This window comes from Chanodichthys erythropterus, chromosome 22 (assembly GCF_024489055.1).
Source record: "Chanodichthys erythropterus isolate Z2021 chromosome 22, ASM2448905v1, whole genome shotgun sequence".
Classification (NCBI taxonomy): Eukaryota; Metazoa; Chordata; class Actinopteri; order Cypriniformes; family Xenocyprididae; genus Chanodichthys; species Chanodichthys erythropterus.
Window position 1 is genome coordinate 18,210,841 of NC_090242.1, and position 22,762 is coordinate 18,233,602.

Below are 22,762 nucleotides of genomic sequence, written 5' to 3' on the forward strand. Positions count from 1 at the left end.
GAAACCTGTGAAAATTACAAAGGATCATGCAAAAAATGAGTCATAAGTGACAATGTGATATCAGGCTTTGACAAGAAGGAGCTGGAACAACTAAAGGAAAGGACATTCTATTGACATACTGAGAGTGAACAGTGGGGGCGTTATTATAATGCTGATATCACACAACTTTTGACTGAAGAGGTTTTTGTCAAGCAGAGCAGCAGCCTGTCAATAAACACAGGGATTGTCTCAAATGGTTTAAAATCAATGCTTGCTAAGCATTTCCATAATAGGAACGAGATGGAGGTATGAAAGCCTTCATCAACATCAAGGAACAACCATGAAAAATGTCTGTAAGCCATTTTTTTTTTTTTTTTTTTAAGAAACAGGTCAATATAACACACATAACCATTTATTTAATGTAGACTGAACAGGCTATGTGGAGAAATCAGGCTCCACAGATCAGAAGAACTGTTGCTGGAGCACAGTGTGTGCTATAACTGAGGCATCAAATACTGGAGTTCTTCAAACAACTTAGACCCTTGAAAATCATCAGTATGAACCTGACCGCCCATCTTCTGGACCTCATGCTGAAGGCTTCCAACCTCTCTCGCTGGCAGTTCATCCAGGAATACTCTATTCCTCCATTGGTGGCAGTGCCTAGACTCCCTAGTGTCCTGCTTCCGGTTTTTGGCCTGCTCTACATGCTCATCTTTGGGTTTGCGGTGGTGGGCAACGGGGCGGTGCTGGTTCTCTTATGTCGCAGGAAGGCTCTGCAATCTCCCAGCACCTTTTTTATTTGCTCTCTGGCACTCAGTGACCTTCTGATCTCCATTATGTGTGTTCCTGCCACACTGCTGCAGCACTTCTTCACCAATTGGTTGGCAGGTAGGCTTAGTTTTGTTCATGCTTGGCAGAAATCTTAGTTTCTTTTGTATTTATGATGTTTCATTACTGTGTGTGTATCCATTTGGCCACCCCATTTTTCCTTCATTGTATTTTTTCATAAACCCAGGCAAGGGCAATGTCAGTCTCAGTTCTATAAATGAAAGCTGTGAGAATGTAAATGTGTCATTGACGAATGAGGTTTTTAAATGTGTAAATAAACATGATCGAGATATAATAAATTTTGAAGTTTAATTAAAGGGGCTCTATGTAAGATTTTTACTTTAATAAAGCATGAAAATACCCCAATATGTTTGCAGATATTTAGGAAACATGCCAAGTTCACCTACTTGTTTCTCAGTAAAACAATGCTGCAGCCAAATATTCTACTTTGAAAATGTGCGTTCCGTGTCGGGAGGTTTGTTTTTGTTTTGGTCTGTTCGAAACCTCGTGCTGCAGTTTATCCAACAGTATTTCGACATCACAGGTTGTCAGTTGGCGGAAAACACCGCGTATTACAACCATGGAAACCAGCAAACGAACTAGGTCAGAGAATCAGGCAATGTCAGCTGCGCGTTCTCGCTCTCTTCTCTGTCACGGTGAAGTGACACACTCGCGCGGGCGCCTCCTCTCTCTCTCTCTCTCTCTCTCTCGTCTCATTCGCTCCGGTAAGTAGTGCTTGTATTGCGCATAATTTTAGTCATCCCCGCAGGTTTTGCGGTCACACCAAAAGCGCGCGCACCACTGAGCGGTGGAGCGGACAAGCCACGAACAGAGACATAAGTCAAACAGCGTCACAAGTAGCCTACCAAAATGAGTGGCAGCTTAAACTGTCAAATACATACAACATATGTCAAAACCAGCGGCACAGGCAATCTTGGCGAGTACACAGATAAACAAAGCCAGTTTTGAATAGTTAAATAGCTAAGAAAATGAATGTCGTGTGTAACAGTATTGGGTCAGTTGAACACCGTTCATAAACTCTTAAAGGGACAGCAGTCCAATATTCCTGCTGCTGTCTGTCATGTTAATCAAAGAACAAAAGACAAAGAAAATCACTTTCTGCTCTTGACTGAATACGTTTTATAACTTTAATGGTAAGAATTATTTGCAATAAAGACTACAGAAATTAAGGTAATCAATGCAAAATAACACAATGTGTTTCTGTTGTATTTCTTACCTGAATAAAAACCCCCAAAAAACTTAATTTCATAGCTTTCTTTATTCTATTGCATTTATTTGAGCTGTTTATATTTTATTACTGACTTTTACTTGTTTTTTTATGAAAATAAAACTGCATTGAAGAAAAGTAGATTTTTGTTTGTGTATATTGTCATTTAGTGCTTAGAAAGTAAAATCGGAATCGGCAAAAAATAGGGATCGGCCGATCACACTAACAAAAAATCGGAATCGGCCAAGACAATTGCAATCGGTGCATCTCTACTAAAAAGCCTCTGAATCCATCTAAATAGCTCTATGAACATCAGCATATCAAAACAGATAAATTACAGTGTTTAAGTCTTACAGTGTTTAAGTCTTACAGTGTTTAAGTCTTAAGGTGATGATACACGGGGCAATTTTTTGAGCAATGTTGCCGGGCAATGTTGCCGAGCAACGTTGCTTGGGCACTTTCCCACTGAGAATGAGCAACAAATATATATCTGGATACGTTAGATCGGTCGTGGGCAATTTTTTGAGATCCTCCAATCAGAATGTTAGCAGCCGATCACGTGGCCAGTTCGGAGATTTCAGAAAAAAATCAAACAAGATGGCGGCCCCTCAGCGGCAGTGAAGCGGAGAAAAGGAGTGTGAACTTTTATCTCATATATTGCTTAAAATACCAACAACTGTCCAAAGTAATGCGTGTAAGCTGTAATTAAGCCATTGAATGATTTCAGTTAAATACTAAAAAGACGGGATTTTTCAACGTTTGTTGTAGCGTAGGCTGCAGGGCGTTTGACATTTGAATAGCTTTTGATGCGATCGACGCGGGTTCAAATCCGCCTTTTGCCGAACTCGCTCTTCTCCCTTTTCCTGTCACAAATCAGATCGGAAAGGCATTTATTTTTAATAAAAATGAAGAAAATATTTGAAAAGTTAAAATAAAGTGCCTAACAAGTGTTTATAATAAAGTATTTATTGAGTTGGCATTAGATTTGCTCCTCTCTGATTAGTTGCTGCCAACTGTCTGTTGCCATAATTAGTTGTCCTGTGTCTCATCAGGTTGCCCGTTGACGGCAACATTGCCCAGCAACATTGCCCAGCAACATTGCTCAAAAAGTTGCCCCGTGTATCATCACCTTTACAGTGTTTAAGCTGACAGTGTTTAAGCCTCCTCAGCTTTCATTGTCAATTGCGCTCCCTATTGTTGCTGGGAACCATATGCTGTCAAACCTGTCAACCCCCGTCTTTGAACGAGGGGGCGGGCCAAACAATATTTTGAATTTGGACTGCAGTACCTATTTTGAACACTGGGTGTCATTATTACATAGAGCCCCTTTAACAATGAGATGATGTGGTTTTTATAATCAATTAACACTTCTTTTGTCATTTTTACAAGATGGACAAAATGTGACACCAAAAAGTCCTTTGGTTTAATCAAAATTTTGGTTTTACCGAATGACACTTTATACCAAATGACTATATTTTCAAACAACAGGCTGCTAACAGGTTGATATGTAGCTTGTTATCTAGCTACCAAAAGTTTTTAAAATATTAAAACATTTTCCATGTTTTATAGCGGTTGTACCAAATGTGTATGAGCAAGTGAAAACATAAATGTTTCAAATAGTTAAAAGAGAGTTAGTTACTTTGCTTCATGACCATGTGGTCCTTTGCAAGCGTCTGAATGATGTCACATCCTGTCACATAATATTGACAGCATGACTTGATCCAAAATGGTCCCTGGTTACTCCCTGGTTACTAATTGGTTACTCCGAATGACATCAATGAAATTCATTTTTCTGGGCACCCTTTCTCATAAAGCAATGACTTCTACAAATAATGTTAATACCATTTTGCACTATGTTAATATATGATGTTATAAAATCATGCCAGAATAAAAAAAATATATACACTTATACACTGGCCTTTGGACAGTTTAACAGAATGACCTTTTAACAATTCAAAACGTTTAAAATACCTTTATATGTGGCAAAATATAATGAAAACCTTTTGGATTCAATAAAAGAAATTTAGTTGTACTACCTTACATATTTTGGAAGCCATATCTTTGATTTTTATTATTAATAAGGCTTTTGGACAAAAAAAAAAAAAAAAAAAAAAAGACCTGTCATGTCATTGACCCAAATATACATCACTAAACCAGAGAGTACAGATATATTCTTAGTTCACATGAGAAAAGACAATTATGAAGCTAACATTTATGACAATTAATGCATAAACTCACACTTTACCTCCTGTACATCCATCTCACACTTTCAGTGCTCATGAATGGTACAATGTTTGTGCCACACTTCAATGCATGGGCACAGTATAAATGAAGCACTTGCCTTGGATCATGAGTTCATGCCAGTGAATAAATTAGGTGCAAAACTGCACTTAGGACTGAAATTGGATTTCAGAAAAGGTTATCAATAATGACGCAATAACTTGGACCTGTGTTACTGAAGTACAAACTGACTGTCTTCTGTAGCATCCTTGAAGCACAGAAATGCACTGGGGTTTTTAAACAAAACAAACTGTGTTTAAAACTGTCTAAGCATCTCAAGGTATCGTCAGAATTCAGAAATCTGATGTTAATAATAATAATTAATTTAAAAATTAAAATCCTGTCATATTCTGACTTTCATGTTCTGCAAAACCTGTATAAATGTCTTTTGTGAAAAATGTCTGTGTTTTTTCAAACATACACTGCATGTCAAGATGTTGTTTTGGACCACATTGACTTTAATTGTCTGGAATACAGACATGACATGAGGGTGAATACACAAAACACAGTACCATCATACACAGCAAAATCCCCAGAGTTAAATCAGCTCTGCTCAGAGTACATTTGGTCCTTTTCTAAATAGTGTTAAAATAACACTGAAGCAGAGTTAAAGTTAATGAGATAATGCAATTAATTAAGTGATGACTGAGCAATAATGATAAACACCTGCTGTTAACAAGCAGAATCACTGAAGAAAAGAAAAACACAAGAACTACAACTTACTTCAGTCACAGCCTTAGATAAGCCTTAGATAAAAATCATTAGTCGCAAATAGGTGTTAAAATAGAGAAAGAAAAAAAAACCTTGGGAGAAACCAGGCTTAGTCAGGGGGCCAGTTCTCATCCGACGAACAGTGCTTTGTTACGAATCAGGTTGCTATCATAAGTTCGATAGGATGCAACATTAAAAGTATTTATTTCAGTTCCATCCAGTTGAGGATCGTATTCATCATGATTGTTTGTTGAGGAGCTGCGCCACTGGTTGTCGTGTCGATGAGGCCTTCACAATGGATGATCTAGTCGACTCGATCTCTACTGATACTTCAGGGTACTTCATACTTGCGTTGTGGTTGTGTCATGGTGCCGGTCCTTGGTCTCACCTGGATCCGGTTGACTACGGTAAACCTCGGGATAAACAGAAAGTCTAATATTAGCGTAGAAGCCATTCTTCTTCTGATGTAACGAGTACATCTGGTGTTATAGGAAGTGTTCCTGGTTCCGGCTGACCTAATGCAGCCTAATAATCCTTTAATGGATTTGAAAATATAAATTGATAATGTGTTATGTGTATGCCAGGTTAAAGAGATGTGTTTTTAGTCTAGATTTAAACTGACAGAGTGTGTCTGCTTCCCAAACAATGCTAGGAAGGTTGTTCCACAGTTTAGGTGCTAAATAAGAGAAGGATCTACCACCTGTGGTTGATTTTGATATTCTAGGTATTATCAGCTGGCCTGAATTCTGAGATCACAATAGACGTGAAGGACTATAATGCATTAAGAGCTCGCTCAGGTACTGGGGAGCTAAACCATTTAGTGCTTTTTAAGTAATTAGCAAGATTGTAAAATCTATACAGTGTTGACAGAACTGGGCTAATATGGTCATATTTCCTAGTTCTAGAAAGAACTCTAGCTGCTGCATTTTGTACGAGCTGTAGTTTATTTATCAAGCGAGCAGAACAACCACCCAGTAGAGCGTTGCAGTAATCTAGCCTTGAGGTCATGAACGCATAAACTAACTGTTCTGCATTTGTCATTGAGAGCATATGTCGTAGTTTAGATATATTTTTAAAGGTGCCCTAGAACGTTCTTTCACAAGATGTAATATAAGTCTAAGGTGTTCTCTGAATGTGTCTGTGAAGTTTCAGCTCAAAATACCGCATAGATTGTTTTTAATTGATTTTTTTAACTGCCTATTTTGGGGCATCAGCACAGAAACATGACCGGCCCTGGCACGCACTAGCACGGCCGCCTTTGGCCCGGCAGTGGAAACATGGCTCATGACCCAGACTGTTATGTAACAGTCGGTGTTAGGTTGAGATTCGCCTGTTCTTCAGAGGTCTTTTAAACAAATGAGATTTACACAAGGAGGAGGAAACAATGGAGTTTGAGACACGCTGTATGTCATTTCCATGTACTGAACTCTTGTTATTCAACTATGCCAAGATAAATTCAATTTTCCATTCTACGGCACCTTTAAGATGGAAGAATGCGGTTTTACAGATGCTAGTAACATGGTCTTCAAATGAAAGATTGGTATCAAAGAGCACACCCAGGTTCCTAGCTGATGACGAAGACTTAACAGAGCAATTAATTAATTAATTAATAGCCTAATTATCTCATTGACTTGAACTCTGATTCAGTGTTATATTAACACTATTCAGAGAGGAACCAAATGTACTCTGAGCAGAGTTGATTTAACTCTGGGGATTTTACTGTGTAGCTTGGATTATGTAAAAATTCACATAATGTAATGTATAATTTCTGTAACACACTTTACTCTGACGGACATTTTATTATGCTGTCAGACATATAAATGTACATACGTTTTGTTTAGTCTTTTTTTTTTTTTAGCTTAAAGTTTTACAGATGGCTGATTAACATTCACGGCCATCATACAATTAGACTTCTGTCTACAATGGAGCAGTAGTTCTGATGGTAAATATGCAAGCCTCAGGGCCACGAATAATTTGTGACTAGAAAGAGTCTCATTAAGACCAGAAAGGCACTGTTATGTTTAAACATATGCATGTACCATACTCATTACCATGTTTATATGTGTTTGTGAGCTTTTGCAACACCTTTGTTATGTGCAACTAGTCCACTCACAGAGCTCTAAGTAGCTATTGATGACACGGAAGGTCACCATTGATTAAAAGAGATTGGTGGAACCCATGGTTGAATTGTAAATGAGCCCCTTACCAGACTAGACGTTCTTGGAATCCTATTAGTTGCAGCAGCCCGTATTTCAATAATAACAATTATTTTCTAAATAACAGACTTCAATGTGCTTTTGTTGCTGTTGAAACAATGTTCAATTATTTTTTAGCATTTTTGAAAAAAGTCTCTAATGCTCACCAAAGCTGCATTTATTTAATTTATTTGACAGTAAAAACTGCAATATTATGCAATATAATTACAACTTAAGACAACAGGTTTCTATTTTAATATATTTTACAATGTTATTTATTTTTATAATGGCAACGCTGAATTTTCAGCATCATTACTCCAGTCTTCAGTGTCACATGATCATTTAGAAATCATTCTAATGTGCTGATTTGGTGCTGTAGAAAACATTGATTCTTCAGGATTGTTTGATTAATAGAAAGTTCAAAAGAACAGCATTTATTTGAAATAGAAACTTGCATAATTAGTATTTACTGTCAGTTTTGATCAATGTAATGTGAATAAAAGTATTAATTTCTTAAAAAAACAAAAACAAATAATGATAATAATAACAATAATAATAAAAACTGATCCCAAACTTTTTGAGCGAATGGGATACAATGCATATAGGAAATTTTAATATATTAAGTTGACTTTTTTATGCATTAAAAAAAATAATAATATAAATCTAATATTTTATGTATCAAAATACATTTTTTAGTTTGCCACTCAGTTCTGGACATTTTATTTAATCAGCTACCATCTAAGTACTCAACTGTGCTATTTTGAGACACCATGAAATATGAACTAAAATTTGCTTTTAATATACTATCTCTGTATTTAAAAAACATATTTAGTTACAACTTGTAGTACACGATCGGTTCAAATGTACAAGTGGTAGCTAAATATTTTTTTTAAAATACAGAAATAATATATTAAAAGCACATTTTAGTTAATATCTCATGGTGTCTCAAAATAGCACAGTTGATTACACTTAGATGTTCTTAATAGTATAAGAGGTACTAGAACAATTTTTAGTATATTAAGTACAAAATTAGTGCGTGAAAATAGAGCAAGATGTCTGAGAAAAGCTTCTCAAATCTATAGAAACACAAACCCAATCTGTTATATAGTAATTATGAGCAGAGGTGGGAAGTCCAGGGGTCAGAGAGTAAAAGTCCTGCCATATTTTTATTCCACCCACTGAAGCATTAATGAGCTAAATAAGTGTTTAATTGAGTGATGATTGACCATTATTGAAGACACCTGATGATAACAAGCAGAATCACCAATGGAGAAAATCACAATTTTTAACTTACCATCATCGAGGTCAGGGTTTGTTTTAGTTGAGCTCTTGACCCTTGACTTTTTAATAATAAATTATGTTTGGGCAGTTTAACTGCATTAAAACCTACCAGACAAGCAAAGTTAAAAGATGATCAGGTGGTGTTGGTTATGTTTTCACAGAATCATTATTTGATCTGAATCTCTAAGCTCAATTAGGTCCCAATCTCTGAAATAGATTTACATGATTGATTACAGCAGCACTGTGATTCTACAGCAGAAGATCAACTTTATCAATACAAATTCCTTTTTTGAAAGTTGTCCTTATCACAAATAAAAAAAAATAAAATCTTTTAGGCACACACAGACATCAAGAATCAGCGTATGAATCTCAACGACGGTGACAAGCAACATGTTCTGATAAACAAATCAACTCTGAACATTAGAAAACAAGCTACTAAAAAGTCACAGAAAAACAGCAAAATTTAAATAGTGAGAATAAAGAAAATTTCTAAGACAATTCAGCTCACAATTTATTCATGCAGCAATGCATGATGGGAAGCATGGATGAATTTTGATTTGTGGCACCCAGAATGCATTGCAGCATGCTTTATTACTCTCACCACTGTTGAGATTCATGGGCTGATTCATGATGTCTGTGTGTTTAAATAAAACTTTTTTTAATCAGAACTTTAAAAAAATATATATTTTTGTATTGTAAAAGTTGATCTTCCACTGTAGAATGTTCCACTGTAATCAGTAATGTAAATCTAACTAAGATTGGGCTCTAAATGAGTTTAGATCAAATAATGATTCTGTGAAAACATAACCAACACCACCTGATCATCTTTTAACTTTGCTTGTCTGGTCGGTTTTAATGCAGTTAAAACTGCCCAATCTAATTCTAATATTAAAAAGTCAAGGGTCAAGAGCTCAACTAAAACAAACCCTGACCTCAATGATGGTAACTTAAAAATTGTGATTTTCTCCATTGGTGATTCTGCTTGTTATCATCAGGTGTCTTCAATAATGGTCAATCATTACTCAATTAAACACTTATTTATCTCATTAATGCTTCAGTGGGTGGAATAAAAATATGGCAGGACTTTTACTCTCTGACCCCTGGACTTCCCAACTTATGAGGGACATTGTGTCAGAAGATGAAGCCTGTGGTCCTGTACTCCAGCCTTCTGTCCTCATCATTGTCCATTTAGACCATACATTTATTCTCCACACATTTGCTTCTAGCCATGCTCTGAAAGCCTCCCCATTATCCGTATCCTTTCCTGGGTACATCTGGAAAAAGGTCAAGCAGTTTGCCCTTCAATATATTTATCAGCCTTTCACCAGTTAATTAGCCTGTTCTCTCATTCATTTTCTGTCTCACTGATTCACTTACTGTCCCTAATTCATTTTTTGATCCACAGGAGGTTTTCTGTGCAAGTTAATACCATTCCTGCAAGTGACAGCTATCGCGACCAGCATGCTCACCATGACGTGTATCGCTGTAGAGCGTTTCCAGGGAATCCTTTATCCTCTGCATGTCCGCAACAGCTACTTTCTCTGTCATGCCTTCAAGATGCTGGGTGAGAGAGAGAGAGAGAGAGAGATTAAAGAGTTGTGATGAATGGTTAATAACGCTTACAACAGCAGCTGAACTTTATATATGTATGATGAAGGTACAAACCAACTTTAGACCCCACTGACATATGGACAAAAAGTGACTTTTCCCCCCTAAATTTCTTTTGTGCATTTTGCTATTTTAGAAAACAACAAATATTGTCTTTTCCCTAATTTTACAGTGATCGTGTGGTTGGTTGCCCTGGCAATTGCGGCTCCCATGTGGTTTGTCCAGAAAGTGGAGGTAAACATGCAATCTTAAAAAAAAAAAAAAAAAACTACATTCACATTATCACACATTTCCAGAACAATCCCTATCATCACCATTACACAGACCACTGTTTGTAGAGTAAATTAGCAATTTAGAGTTTACTAACACTCTGAGTAACACACTCACACTCACTTCTGGACAGGGACATAAACATCAGTATTCATCTCAAACAGTGGTATCAGCTGAATGTGTCTGAAGAAAGAAGCAAATGTCCTAGTTTTCATTGAATTCAGGAAATAGTTTGTAATTATTAAACCAAAAGCTTACTTGAAAGAGGTAGAAAAAAAAACGCTGATGGTTTAAACATGAGCAGAACAAATCTTGACCATTTGATTCAGTAATTCTCATGCACGGCGGCAGCCGCCAGAAATAACAGATGCATCAACACTATTAGGATCAAATTAAATGTTGGCTGTGCTAGAAGAGACCATTGAGGGCTTCAAATGCAATATCCATTATGTTTTCATTGAGATGATAATGCCTTCTACTTATGTTTGTTTTTTTGCTTTATGTTTATTGTCCTTGCTTGTGCAGCTTTCACATTCTCTATGAGATCTTTTTTCTTTAAAGACATATTGCATGAATCACTCCAATCAAATGATCATTGATGTCATGCTGTTTAAGGCAGCAGATAAACTTCATGAGAAAGATAAAAAGCTCTCTCTACCCATTAGAAATGCTTGTCAGTCAGTAAATCAGACCCTTATATTCATTTGGGAATATGATGAAATATAAAGACATTATGAGCAGCATTATACAATATTATTTGCTAAAAAAAAAAAATCAATTGAATTAAGACCATGTACCACAATTTAACAACCTCTAGCCTTTCAAACTCTTTTAGAAACAGAAAAGATGATAGAAGAATGAAGGGGCCACATCATGACTTTCCACTTCTTGTTTAACTATCCAGGTGAAATATGACTTCTTGTTCGATGTCCACTACACCAGTTGTTTGGAAGTGTGGCCAAGCCTGCAGCAAAGGAGAGCCTACACTACCTGCCTGTCCGTACTGGTGTTCCTGGCCCCCTTGGCAACCATGGCCATCCTGTACTGGAAAATCATGCGAGAGCTCTGGGGCAAACACAAAGTACATGATGTCATGTTTCAAACACTCCCGGGATCTGAAATCAAAAAGATTGCCAGGTTAGTCTTTGAAAGAGCGCTCTAAAGGACTGTTCTCACCAAGAACGGTAACAATAAAGATATAGTTCCAAAAAACATTCTAAAAATGAATAGCACTGTCCACACCACAGCTAAAATGATATATAGGATAAATAGAGAAACAATATCACTGGGATCACTTTCAGAACAATTTTTTTCCAGCGGCTGAACGATAAAACACTAACAGCCAATCAGAGTCCGTTCTAATTTAAGGGCTCGCACTTTTAAAATGGCAGACGACATTGCAGAGAGGTTAATCGCTGAGGTCCAGAAAAAGCCACCACTTTTTGACAAGTCTCTTTTCAAGGATACTTTAAAGAGAATGGATATATGGAAAACAATCGGTCATAACCTCAGAATAAATGGTGAGAAGTATTAATGTTGAGATCATTATGTCAGGCTAGCAAAGAGTGTAACATAAAACTTACCTCAGGTATCCAGCGCTAGTTTCGACAACATTGTCTTGCTTCCTTTGAAGTTGCAGTGAAAAAGACTAGGCATTGTTTTTTTTTATTCCACTATACAGGTGCTGGTCATGTAATTAGAATATCATCAAAAAGATGATTTATTTAACTAATTCCATTCAAAAAGTGAAACTTGTATATTATATTCATTCATTACACACAGACTGATATATTTCAAATGTTTATTTCTTTTAATTTTGATGATTATAACTGACAACTAAGGAAAATCCCAAATTCAGTATCTCAGAAAATTAGAATATTGTGAAAAGGTTCGATATTGAAGACACCTGGTGCCACACAATCAGCTAATTAACTCAAAACACCTGCAAAGGCCTTTAAATGGTCTCTCAGTCGAGGGCTGCGTTCCAGTTCGGTTTTTAAATGCCCTTCCCTTGCTAACTTCCCTCGGTCTCATTGACTCGGATGTACGTCATTGCTTACGTTGCACGAGTGCCCACTTCTGGCGGAACCTTGCAATGGGCTGAACTGGAACGTCCTAAGCCCTTGATCACTTGGAATCCGCAATGGAGCTGATTTATTATTTATTTTTTTTCCCTTACAAATTTGTTTAATACAGCATCCTATATGTATATGTGTGTTTTAAATGTTTTAAAAAATAATTAATTTATCATAGAATTGTTTGTGGTAGGGTAAATTAAACGCGATATGCGGTGACATCATAATCGTGTTGCATTGTGGGTTATTGAGCTGCCTGAAGTGTATGTGAAGTAGACTCCCTCGGTTAAAATCGATCGAGCGAGGGTCTGTCCATTCCTCCGAAGGGAAGTGTTTAGGGAAGTTCGCGAGTGCGTGTCTAAAAATGGAGTGGAACGCAGCCGAGTTCTGTAGACATTCCATATGAATCCATCTTGCCGGGTGTTAAAAATTAACACTGAAGCAGTGTTAAAGTTAATGAGATAATTGATGTATGATTGAGTGGTGATTGACAATTAGTGGTGACATTTGATGTTAATAAGCAGAATCACTGAAGAAACAACAAGAGAAAAAGAGAGAGAGACACAACAACTACAACTGACTTCCAGCCATTAAACATTATTACACTTATTATTAACCAGTTTGATTTTATTTCTGTCATACATCAACAAAAGTTCCTATTGAGAATTAACAGATGTTTAGACGTTAATGTTTTAATGAAAGTTTAGTTTGAAGTCACCATGATGGAGAAAAGCATTTCCTTTAGTTGGGCTCTTGACTCTATTTATTCACATTAGTTTATCTCTGACTGCTCCAACTTTGTGTTTGTAGAGTATATTTGTTATGGCCAGTGAAGATCTGATCTGATCTGATCTGATCTGATCTGATCTGATCTGATCTGATCTGATCTGATCTGATCTGATCTGATCTGATCTGATCTGATCTGATCTGATCTGATCTGATCTGATCTGATCTGATCTGTAATCCAAAGTTGATCACAAGAGTACAAATTTGTACTTTATTTTCTGAGAGTGTACTTGATGAAAAGTCATGGAAGATTGTAATGACATTACTACCCACGTAGAAGGTAGTTGCACAAGGTCATTCTCATGACCTTGTGCGATGTTCCCTGAAAGTTCTCTAAAGTTGACGAAAATTCCAAACCTTTACAGAACATTAGGGACGTTCCTAAAACGTCTTCTTTTGGTAGTGAAAGTGCTGCAGTTCAAAGTTCCTTATATGGCTTTAGGAGGACGTTCCATTTTGGTTATTCTATGGTCACATAAGAACGTTACAAAGAGGACATTTGGGACATTAACAGAATGTTCCCACACGGTCCATATTAGTCCTTTAATAACGTTTCCGATATGACATTAGGGGGACATTCTCTTTTGGTTATTTTATGGTCATGCGAGAACATTACAAAGAGGACATTTGAGAAAGTTAACAGAACGTCCTATAGTAATAGTCCCCTAAACATTCCCAGAATGTCCTGAATGTTCCCTGAAGGTTCACCAAATAACGTCCCCCAACCCTTAAAACAACTCCACATCGTGACCATCTCTGAACGTTCTGGGAACGTTACCAGGTGACAGGTTAGATGTTGATGTTTTATAGAAAATAATAAAGTTTGAAGATGGGCTCTTGATTCTTGACATATAACATTAGATTTTCTCTAGCTGTTTTAACTGTGTTCCAAAACATGCTTGTTATAGCAAAAAAAAAAAAAAAAGAAAAAAGAGAAACTCTGATCAGATGAATTTGGTTGTTAAATGATGGTTATTCAATCATCATAGAGTGTCCTGATTCACTGATTTTCTCCAGAGATTAAACTCTGAGTGTGTTAACTGTATTGTTTGTTTTTTATTAATTTTTTTTAATTTATGATAGAGTTTTGTCTTTTAGACTCACACAGACATTATGAATCAGCGTATGATCCTCAACAATGGTGACAATAAACAAAAAAATTTTTTGTGACTTTAGTAGCTTGTATTGTGATGTTTAGAGTTAATCTGTTTATCTGAAAACTTTGTCACCATTGTTGAGGTTCATACGCAGAATCTTGATGTCTGTGTGAGTCTACATCAGAGGGGGGCAAACTACGGCCCGCGGGCCATATACGGCCCGCCAAACACTTTCGTCCGGCCCGCGAGGGAGTTTTTAAAATATTACACTTGAGTAACGGTTTTAGTTCAGAATTTCTAATTTGATGCAATACAAGTGAAAGCCAATAGATGGCAGTATAGCACGCAGTACAGTTAGAGTTAGGGCCTAGCTACTGTAGAATTAGAATGCACTCGGTAATAACTCGGACGTTAATGAATGAAAATGAGTGTGGCGAAAAAAAGAAAAGTGGACTCCGAATGTCGGGTGTTCAAGGAAGAATGGACAGCAAAATACTTCTTCACCAGTATCGGACAGAAGGCGGTATGTCTAATATGCCAAGAAAGTATTGCAGTTTTTAAAGACTACAACATCAGTCGTCATTTTTCAAGCAAGCATTCGAATTATGCAGCCAACCTGTCATCTGCAGAAAAGGCGAACAAAGCTTTAAAACTCGCCACAAACTTAAAAGCCCAGCAAAATACATTTACAAAACAGTGCTCCATTCAAGAATCTGTAACGAAAGCTAGTTATGTACTGGCACACAAAATTGCAAAGCACAGCAAGCCTTTTTCGGATGGGGAATTTGTGAAAGACTGTATGGTGGAGACTGCTGACATACTTTGTCCTGGTTCTAAAAGTCAGTTTGAGAAAATTAGCTTATCGCGGAGAACAATTACCAGGCGCATAGAAGTGATTTCCGAGGAGCTGCTCTCGGAACTAAATATAAAAGCAGACAGCTTCAGTCTTTTTTCTGTCGCACTTGATGAAAGTACTGACATCAGAGACACTGCTCAACTTTTGATTTTTGTCAGAGGAATAAACGAAAATTTCGAAATAACAGAGGAACTCCTCGGGATGGAATCAATGATGGGAACGACCAGGGGCGTTGATTTGTATGACAGTGTGTCCGTCTGCTTGGAAAAAAATAACCTGCCGTGGACAAAGCTGACAAGCGTCACAACAGATGGATCGCCAAATCTAACGGGCAAAAACACTGGACTGCTAAAAAGGTTACAAGACAAAGTAAAAGACGAAAGCCCGAACTCGGAAGAATTAATATTTCTTCACTGTATTATACATCAGGAAGCCTTGTGTAAAAGTGTGTTGAAGCTAGAAAAAGTTGTCAAAGTGGTTGTGAAGCTTGTCAACTTTATACGGGCAAGAGCGCTTAACCATCGGCAGTTTATTCAGCTCCTTAACGAAACGGAGGCAGAGCACCATGACCTCTTGTACCATTCAAATGTGCGCTGGCTAAGTCTCGGCAGTGTGTTTCACCGTGTCTGGGAACTTAAAGGAGAGATAGCAACGTTCCTCGATGCGGTTGGTAAAACTGGCGACTTCCCCGAATTACAAGACACAGACTGGCTGGCTGACCTCGCGTTCGGTGTGGACACACTGAGGCATCTGAACGATCTCAATTTGAGACTTCAGGGAAAGGACGTTTTTGTGCACGAACTGTACAGCAACGTAAAAGCGTTCAAGGCCAAACTTGTATTGTTCTCCAGACAGATATCCAGCCGAGATTTTGCTCATTTTCCTACACTGGCCGGACTAAGCACACCAGTAACACAGTCTCGCATTGAGAGGTACAGCAGCACTTTGATCGACCTGCATGCAGAATTTTCCCGACGCTTCGCAGACTTTGCAAAAATTGAGACTGAACTTGAACTTGTTTCATGCCCCCTATCTTTTGACAGTGAAAAAGCACCACCAGACACACAACTGGAACTCATCGACATCCAGTGTGACAGTACTTTGAAGGAGAAGTTTCAGACATCACCAGTTAACCAGTTTTATGCCTCACTGGATGAAAAAAAATTCCCAAACATAAAAAAGCTTGCACAAAGAATGCTTGTTTTATTTGGATCCACATATGTGTGTGAACAAACCTACTCAGTCATGAACTACAACAAATCCCAGCGCAGATCAAATTTAACAAATAGCCACCTGTCAGCTATCCTGAGGATCTCAACATCAAAGATCACTCCAGACTTTGACACCCTTGCAAGTAGTGGGGACCAGGCTCATTGTTCACATTAACACTTTCATTACCATGACTTGGAAAGACAAAGACTAAGGTTCTCGCTGAGTTTTAATCAGACATAGTTTTATGATTATTAATATGCACATAACAGTCACTTGAGTAAATCAGTAAATTAAATAAGAATTGTTGTTTAATGTGACAAATGTTTCTATCAGATAATATATGTTCCATGCATACCTCCAGTGTAAATAAAAGTTCTTTTATCAAGGATTTAGTATGCGGCCCTTCACTTGGTTTGCATAACTTGATGTGGCCCTCTGGTCTAAAAAGTTTGCCCACCTCTGGTCTACATGATGCTGTCTAAATAATTTCTATATAATGACTTAAAAGCTTTCAAAATATCAAAACAGTATTATAATATTCAGAGATCAGTGAATAAGACCACTATTTGATGATGTTGTCATCAAAAAGCAATCAAAATAATCTGATCAAATTGTAACAGATGTGCTTTAGAAACACACAGTTCCAACAATTGAGAAAAAATAAAGTTAAAAAATCAAGGGTCAGGAGCCCAACTAAAGCAAGCGCTTATTTCCGTAATGGTGACATTTATAAATTTTAATAAAACATCAACACCTTATTAAGAAGTTTTGAATGAAAGACATAAAATAGAGCGGTTTGTAATAAGTGAAGATGCAGAGATCTAGAGAGATCTGTTAGTGTTTAATGTTGTTTCTGTTATCTGAGTTTTGTGAGGTTATCATTGTGCTGGAGAGTAGAGCCTGTGCTTCAGTCAGTGATGATCCACAAACACTGATGTTCTGCTGCATGTTGCTTTATTTAAAAGCTGCAGTAACTGTGTATTTGCTGATGCAGTGATACAGCAGTTACATTAACTCATGCATGTGCTGTTGTCAGCTAATTACTTACTGCAAGAGATTTGCATTTTAAAGAAAAGGTTTAATAATATTCAATCAGGAAATTCCTGTAAAGAACTTTTTTTTTTGTAAGACATTTAAGAAAAATTAGTTTTTGTTTGAACAGCCACTTTTGTTAGTCAATTTAGCTCTAATTTTCAATTCAGTTTTTTGACAAGGGCAGCAGGGACGTTCTGAGAACATTTCCAAATAAAATATGGTTCCCTAAATGTTCAGAAAATGTCTTGAATGTTCTGTCAAGGTCCACCAAATAACATCCCCCAAACCTTAAAAGAACTCCACATCGTGACTGTCTCTAAACGTACTGGGAACGTTACTAGGCAACATCCTTAACACCAGTGGGGATGTTCTGAGAATATTCTGGGAACGTAAAATTTCTAGCTGGGTAAATGATGACAATCTCTTTAATGATTATTTTTAAGGTTTTGCGATGTAAGCATCATTGCAACATATATTAATACATTAATACACTACAATATTATAGGCCAAGCTTAAAATGCAACACTCAGTTTTGTAACAGGTGGTTCTTGTTTCATCTCTATTCACCAAAGATCCTGAAAAAGATTGAAGAATCCTGAGCTAATAGCATAGCATGGATACCCATATGAACATAACCTAATGATTTTGCCAATAAACAACAATACTTTGTTTATCCATTGAGGAGTCCATTTAGCAGATGCTTTCATTTCAAGTATTCTATAGCATCTAAAGGTTGCAGCATCTAATCTCCTCCATTGAGGAGATTCCCCCTTCAATATGTAAAGCGCTTTGAATACCCAGAAAAGCGCTATATAAATGTAAGACATTATTATTATTATTATTATTATTATTATTATCTAGACCGTTGCTCTCGGATCAGATGATCTTGGTAGACTGGTACAAATGAAATGTTGTTTGATTGACACCCCTGTATTATGTTATTGACATCCCTGTAACAATAAAAATGTCTTTCATTCTCAGGAGGAAGAAGCGTGCAGTAAGAATGATGGCCACCGTGGTGCTGCTCTTTGCTGCCTGCTGGGCACCTTTCCATCTGGTCTCCCTCCTGCTTGACTATGGTAACACAAAATTTATTGTGCCCTTCCCTACTGCTTACTGTTGTCAATCTCCCTTTTTTTTTTTTTTTTTTTTTTTTGCCCCTCACAGGTAATGAAAACGTTTGTCCTGAGAGAGATTAGTAAACATTCTCACTTCAGATTCTGTCCTTTTCCCCTCTCCTTCTCCTCTTCCTCAATACATCAGAGGTCAACACATCATTCCTGTGAGCCATCAGCATGAAATCTTTCTATTTTTTTTTTTTTTTTTTTTTATCCATCTTCTCATACTTATCACTATGGCAACTATTGTGAGTTTGGTGTAGTATAGACTCTATACACAGATTGCTATCTTTACACTTACAGACATCTGGCAAAAACAGCTTTATATTCATTAACAAAATAAAGGTGTAGCAACATTTTAAGTGCCTGAGTTATTCTAAGCAGAAGCTTATTAAAATGAATAAATGAACAATTAATAAAGTCTTTAATAAAAGTAATTTCTGTTTAAAAAAACCCTGCTTTCTTCATCTCTGACCCGACCTGTCTGACATATAGAAGCTATTCAGGAGCTGTTCAGAGCAAGACTGTTTCTCTTTCTATGTTTAGTGTAATTTTTCATCAGCATTCACAGCTGGTTTCTGTCCACCTTATTGTCACATGGTTCTTTCCATGGTTCACGTGTTTCTGCAACAAAAGGACTTCAGATGATTTAACCAATTCTTCCATTTCCAGTGAAATGACATTCATAAGCATTTACCTGAGACACATTGTGTGGAGTCTCTCCAGTATGGAAATGAAGGTTTAAAGGAAAAAAAAGAACATGTGACACTAAAATGTTTGCATCACCAGAGTCACACTTTCTACAGTGTGCTTTTCATCTAATCTGACAGTGACAGATACTGTATTTTAATTCCTTGTCAGTATTTCCTTTGATAGATGTTTAACTAAAACTCAGATATGAATCCACATGTGAAATCTACAGAAGAGGATGAGGGCCAAGCAATTATAAAAAAATAAAACCATCTTGAGATTAAAGTTGTTAAATTTCGAGAAAAAAATCGTTAAAGTTTGAGAAAAAAGTCTAAATAAAATGTTGAGAATAAACTCGTTAAATTTTGAGAAAAAGGTCGAGATAAAATGTTGAGAATAAACTTGTTAAATTACGAGAAAAAAGTCGAGATAAAATGTTGAGAATAAAGTCATTCAATTACGAGAAAAAAATGTTAAATTACAAGAACAAATTCGTTAAATTATGAGAAAAAATTTGTTAAATTTCGAGAAAAAAGTCGAGATAAAATGTTGAGAATAAACATTAAATTATGAGAAAAAAGTCGTTAAATTACAAGAACAAATTCGTTAAATTACGAATTTGTTCTCATAATTTAACGACTTTTTTTCTCATAATTTAACGAATTTGTTCTCATAATCTAACAACTTTTTTCTTCTAATTTAACGAGTTTATTCTCATTTTATCTCAACTTTTTTCTTGAAATGTAATGATTTTTTTTCTCGTAATTTAATTAGTTTATTCTCAACATTTTATTTAGACTTTTTTCTCGTAATTTAATGTTTATTCTCAACATTTTGTTTCGACTTTTTTCTCGAAATTTATCAACTTTAATCTCGAAATGGTTTTATTTTTTTATTATTGCTTGGTCCTAATCCTCTTCCGTAGAAATCTCATTTAACTGTAAAACTAAATTTAAATTATATTATATTATATTATATTAATTATATTATATTATATTAATTATATTATATTATACTATATTATATTAATTATATTATATTATATTATATTATATTATATTATATTAATTATATTATATTATATTATATTATATTATATTATATTATATTATATTATATTTATTATATTATATTATATTATATTATATTATATTATATTCATTGACTGGTCGAGCAGTGTTCCAGATACACTTTGGCTGCATCTGAAATTGCATACTCTCTTATTTTGAAGTAATTACTTCGTGACTGCTAAAGAAAGTTATATATTGTATGAAAGTGTTTAGTATGAATGTAATTTGGACATACCACATGTTGCCTGTATCACATGACCTACCAAACCAATGTCAGTTGCGTCACTTCATTGCCATTTACAAATCCTCTTCCGTGGCCTCATGGCATATTAAATTGTCCTTCATATGCACACTTTAGAATCTCGCCAGATAAAAGTACGTCATCCGGGTACTTTTTGCCTACTCTTTCATGAGTACTGTGAATTTGGACATACTTCTTTGGTCACATACTGTTTTTCGCCAGCTTTATAGTAGGTAAGTATGCGATTTCGGATGCAGCCTTTCAGTCTGTACATTGTTAAGCCAGTAGGTGGCAGTAAGTGATTGTCTTTATGAGTGAGTTTCAGGCCCCGTTTACACTAGTGCGTTTTCTTTTTACTTTCATTCTACGAATCACACGTATGCACATCTGAGAAATAATCGTAAGATCAAATTTAGAACGGTTTCTGCTCAACATTTTATAAATGAGGCCCCTGGATCCAACCTCGCCCCCTGGATCTCGTGTTCTGCAGCGAGGACCATCTTTGATTTGTGGGGAAATTTGCTCACACTTTTATAACTTGGCATGTCTGTTCTTGAACACAGGTCAGCTGGACCTTGATCTTGACTCTGAGTTTCTCCTGGTCAGCGTGGTTCAGATCCTGGGATTCAGCAACTCGGTGTGTAACCCGTTAATTTATGCCGCCCTCAACACCACCTTCAAGAGGGACCTGCTGGCTCTAATCACCCGAGGATGGAGCTCCGGCAGAAGAGGTTGCTGCTTTAGCCCGTGTTCATGTTGGTCCTGGAGGAGTCACAAACGAGTGGGCATATCAGCAGTGGAGTCAGTCGAACCCAGACAGACGACACCTAGACAGAGAGGGATTAGGTTGTGGAGTAAACCAGCTTGGGAAGCTGAACCAGAGAGGCCTACATCTAACATGTTTCCCCCCATGAATCTTCTTAGTGCCATCAAATCCAAAAAGACCTCCAGTACCATGATACTAAGTGTTATTGACCCTCCACACACAGACAGCACATCTGGTTCTGACCAGCCTTTCACAGGGATGCTGGGAGAGTGAATATCAACAGAATGAGATTGTAATGATACCTGAAACTTGCTGACTGGATCACTTAGAAGAAGGCAAGTGTCCTTCAAGAGTTTTAGTCAGTGGCTTTTGTTTTTTTGCTCTCAAAATTTCTCCCACAGCTAATGGTGTAGTTTCAACAACCTGCAGGTGCCCGTTTTCAGACTTTTGAAAGATGGCTTTTCTTTTGGAGGTCGATTAATGTCTGCACGATAAAGATGGGAGTGAGTCACCACTGAAACAAACTGAGATATGCTTCCAGTCTGACCTGAAGAATTCATATGGACAAGACCATCTACAGTATGTCGTTAGTTTTGTTTTGGCTCTGAGATCTTTTTCATGTGCACCTTTCTTAGACTATGGTAATTCTTTTCTTGCTGGATTGGATTATTTGTAGAATAATGTCTTTTAATGTCAGTTTTTGGAGAGCAGCACAAAAGATTATTTGATGATTATTTTTCTGTGCTTTTATTTCTCATATCTAGGAGTGTGTGCAGCCTCTCGCCTCAGGGAATGTGGTTTCTGTCTCCATGGATGGGCTCAAAGTCCACTGGAAGTTATTTGAGACAGCAGGAGCCTGCAGAGCTGTTTGGAGGTGCCCAGCTGAGTGCAGACGCCACATCTTCCATAAAGCCTAACCATGTGGATTTATAAAATGACAGCTGTAGAGTTTGCTAGAGGCAATGTTTTAAAATTTCAGATAACCTGGAGATAGATACAGATTGCCTGGCAGAACACACACATTTGTTTGGTACCCTGATACCTCAAGCTCATAGCATCAACATCATTTGAATGATTTTATTCATTATTTTATTAAAAGATCATATTTTAAAAGATGTTCATTTATTTTTCTATTGTGATACAAATAAAAGTAGCTTAGATAATTTAATAACTGTATATCTTGGATTATTATATTACATTCATTGACTATGTAAACATTTGCTTTTGATTTGTTTCATATTAAAAGTCTTAATAAGGTCTCTGCCTGGCATTCTCTGTTATGAAATGCTGCATGGCACTAAACTCTGTATTGTCTTTATTAATTATTAATAGGCTACAAAATGGGCAAGTGTAAGGATTTGAGCGAGTTTGAAAAGGGCCGAATTGTGATGGCTAGACGACTGGGTCAGAGCATCTCCAAAACTGCAGCTCTTGTG

The 22,762-nt window shown here is 36.7% G+C and overlaps 2 protein-coding genes across 2 annotated transcripts; both read left to right on the top strand.

The window, feature by feature from the left end:
• Positions 1-536: 536 nt before the first annotated feature.
• LOC137013149 (pyroglutamylated RF-amide peptide receptor) lies at positions 537-21,599 on the top strand. Its single transcript, XM_067376778.1, has 6 exons — positions 537-867; positions 9,908-10,066; positions 10,283-10,344; positions 11,285-11,517; positions 18,423-18,520; positions 21,124-21,599. Exons 1-6 carry the CDS (start codon positions 537-539, stop codon positions 21,597-21,599), a joined length of 1,359 nt encoding a protein of 452 aa, XP_067232879.1.
• On the top strand, positions 14,763-16,580 carry LOC137013269 (general transcription factor II-I repeat domain-containing protein 2-like). Its single transcript, XM_067376954.1, has one exon. The coding sequence runs from the start codon at positions 14,763-14,765 to the stop codon at positions 16,578-16,580; it is 1,818 nt and encodes a 605-aa protein (XP_067233055.1).
• Positions 21,600-22,762: the final 1,163 nt, after the last annotated feature.

Bases quoted from the DNA above. Each gene is read 5' to 3' on its own strand.
- LOC137013149 (XM_067376778.1), top strand. From the start codon at position 537: ATGAACCTGACCGCCCATCTTCTGGACCTCATGCTGAAGGCTTCCAAC. The intron at 11,518-18,422 runs GTTAGTCTTTGA...TTTCATTCTCAG, and splicing joins GAAATCAAAAAGATTGCCAG to GAGGAAGAAGCGTGCAGTAA. The intron at 18,521-21,123 runs GTAACACAAAAT...TCTTGAACACAG, and splicing joins CTCCCTCCTGCTTGACTATG to GTCAGCTGGACCTTGATCTT.
- LOC137013269 (XM_067376954.1), top strand. From the start codon at position 14,763: ATGAGTGTGGCGAAAAAAAGAAAAGTGGACTCCGAATGTCGGGTGTTC.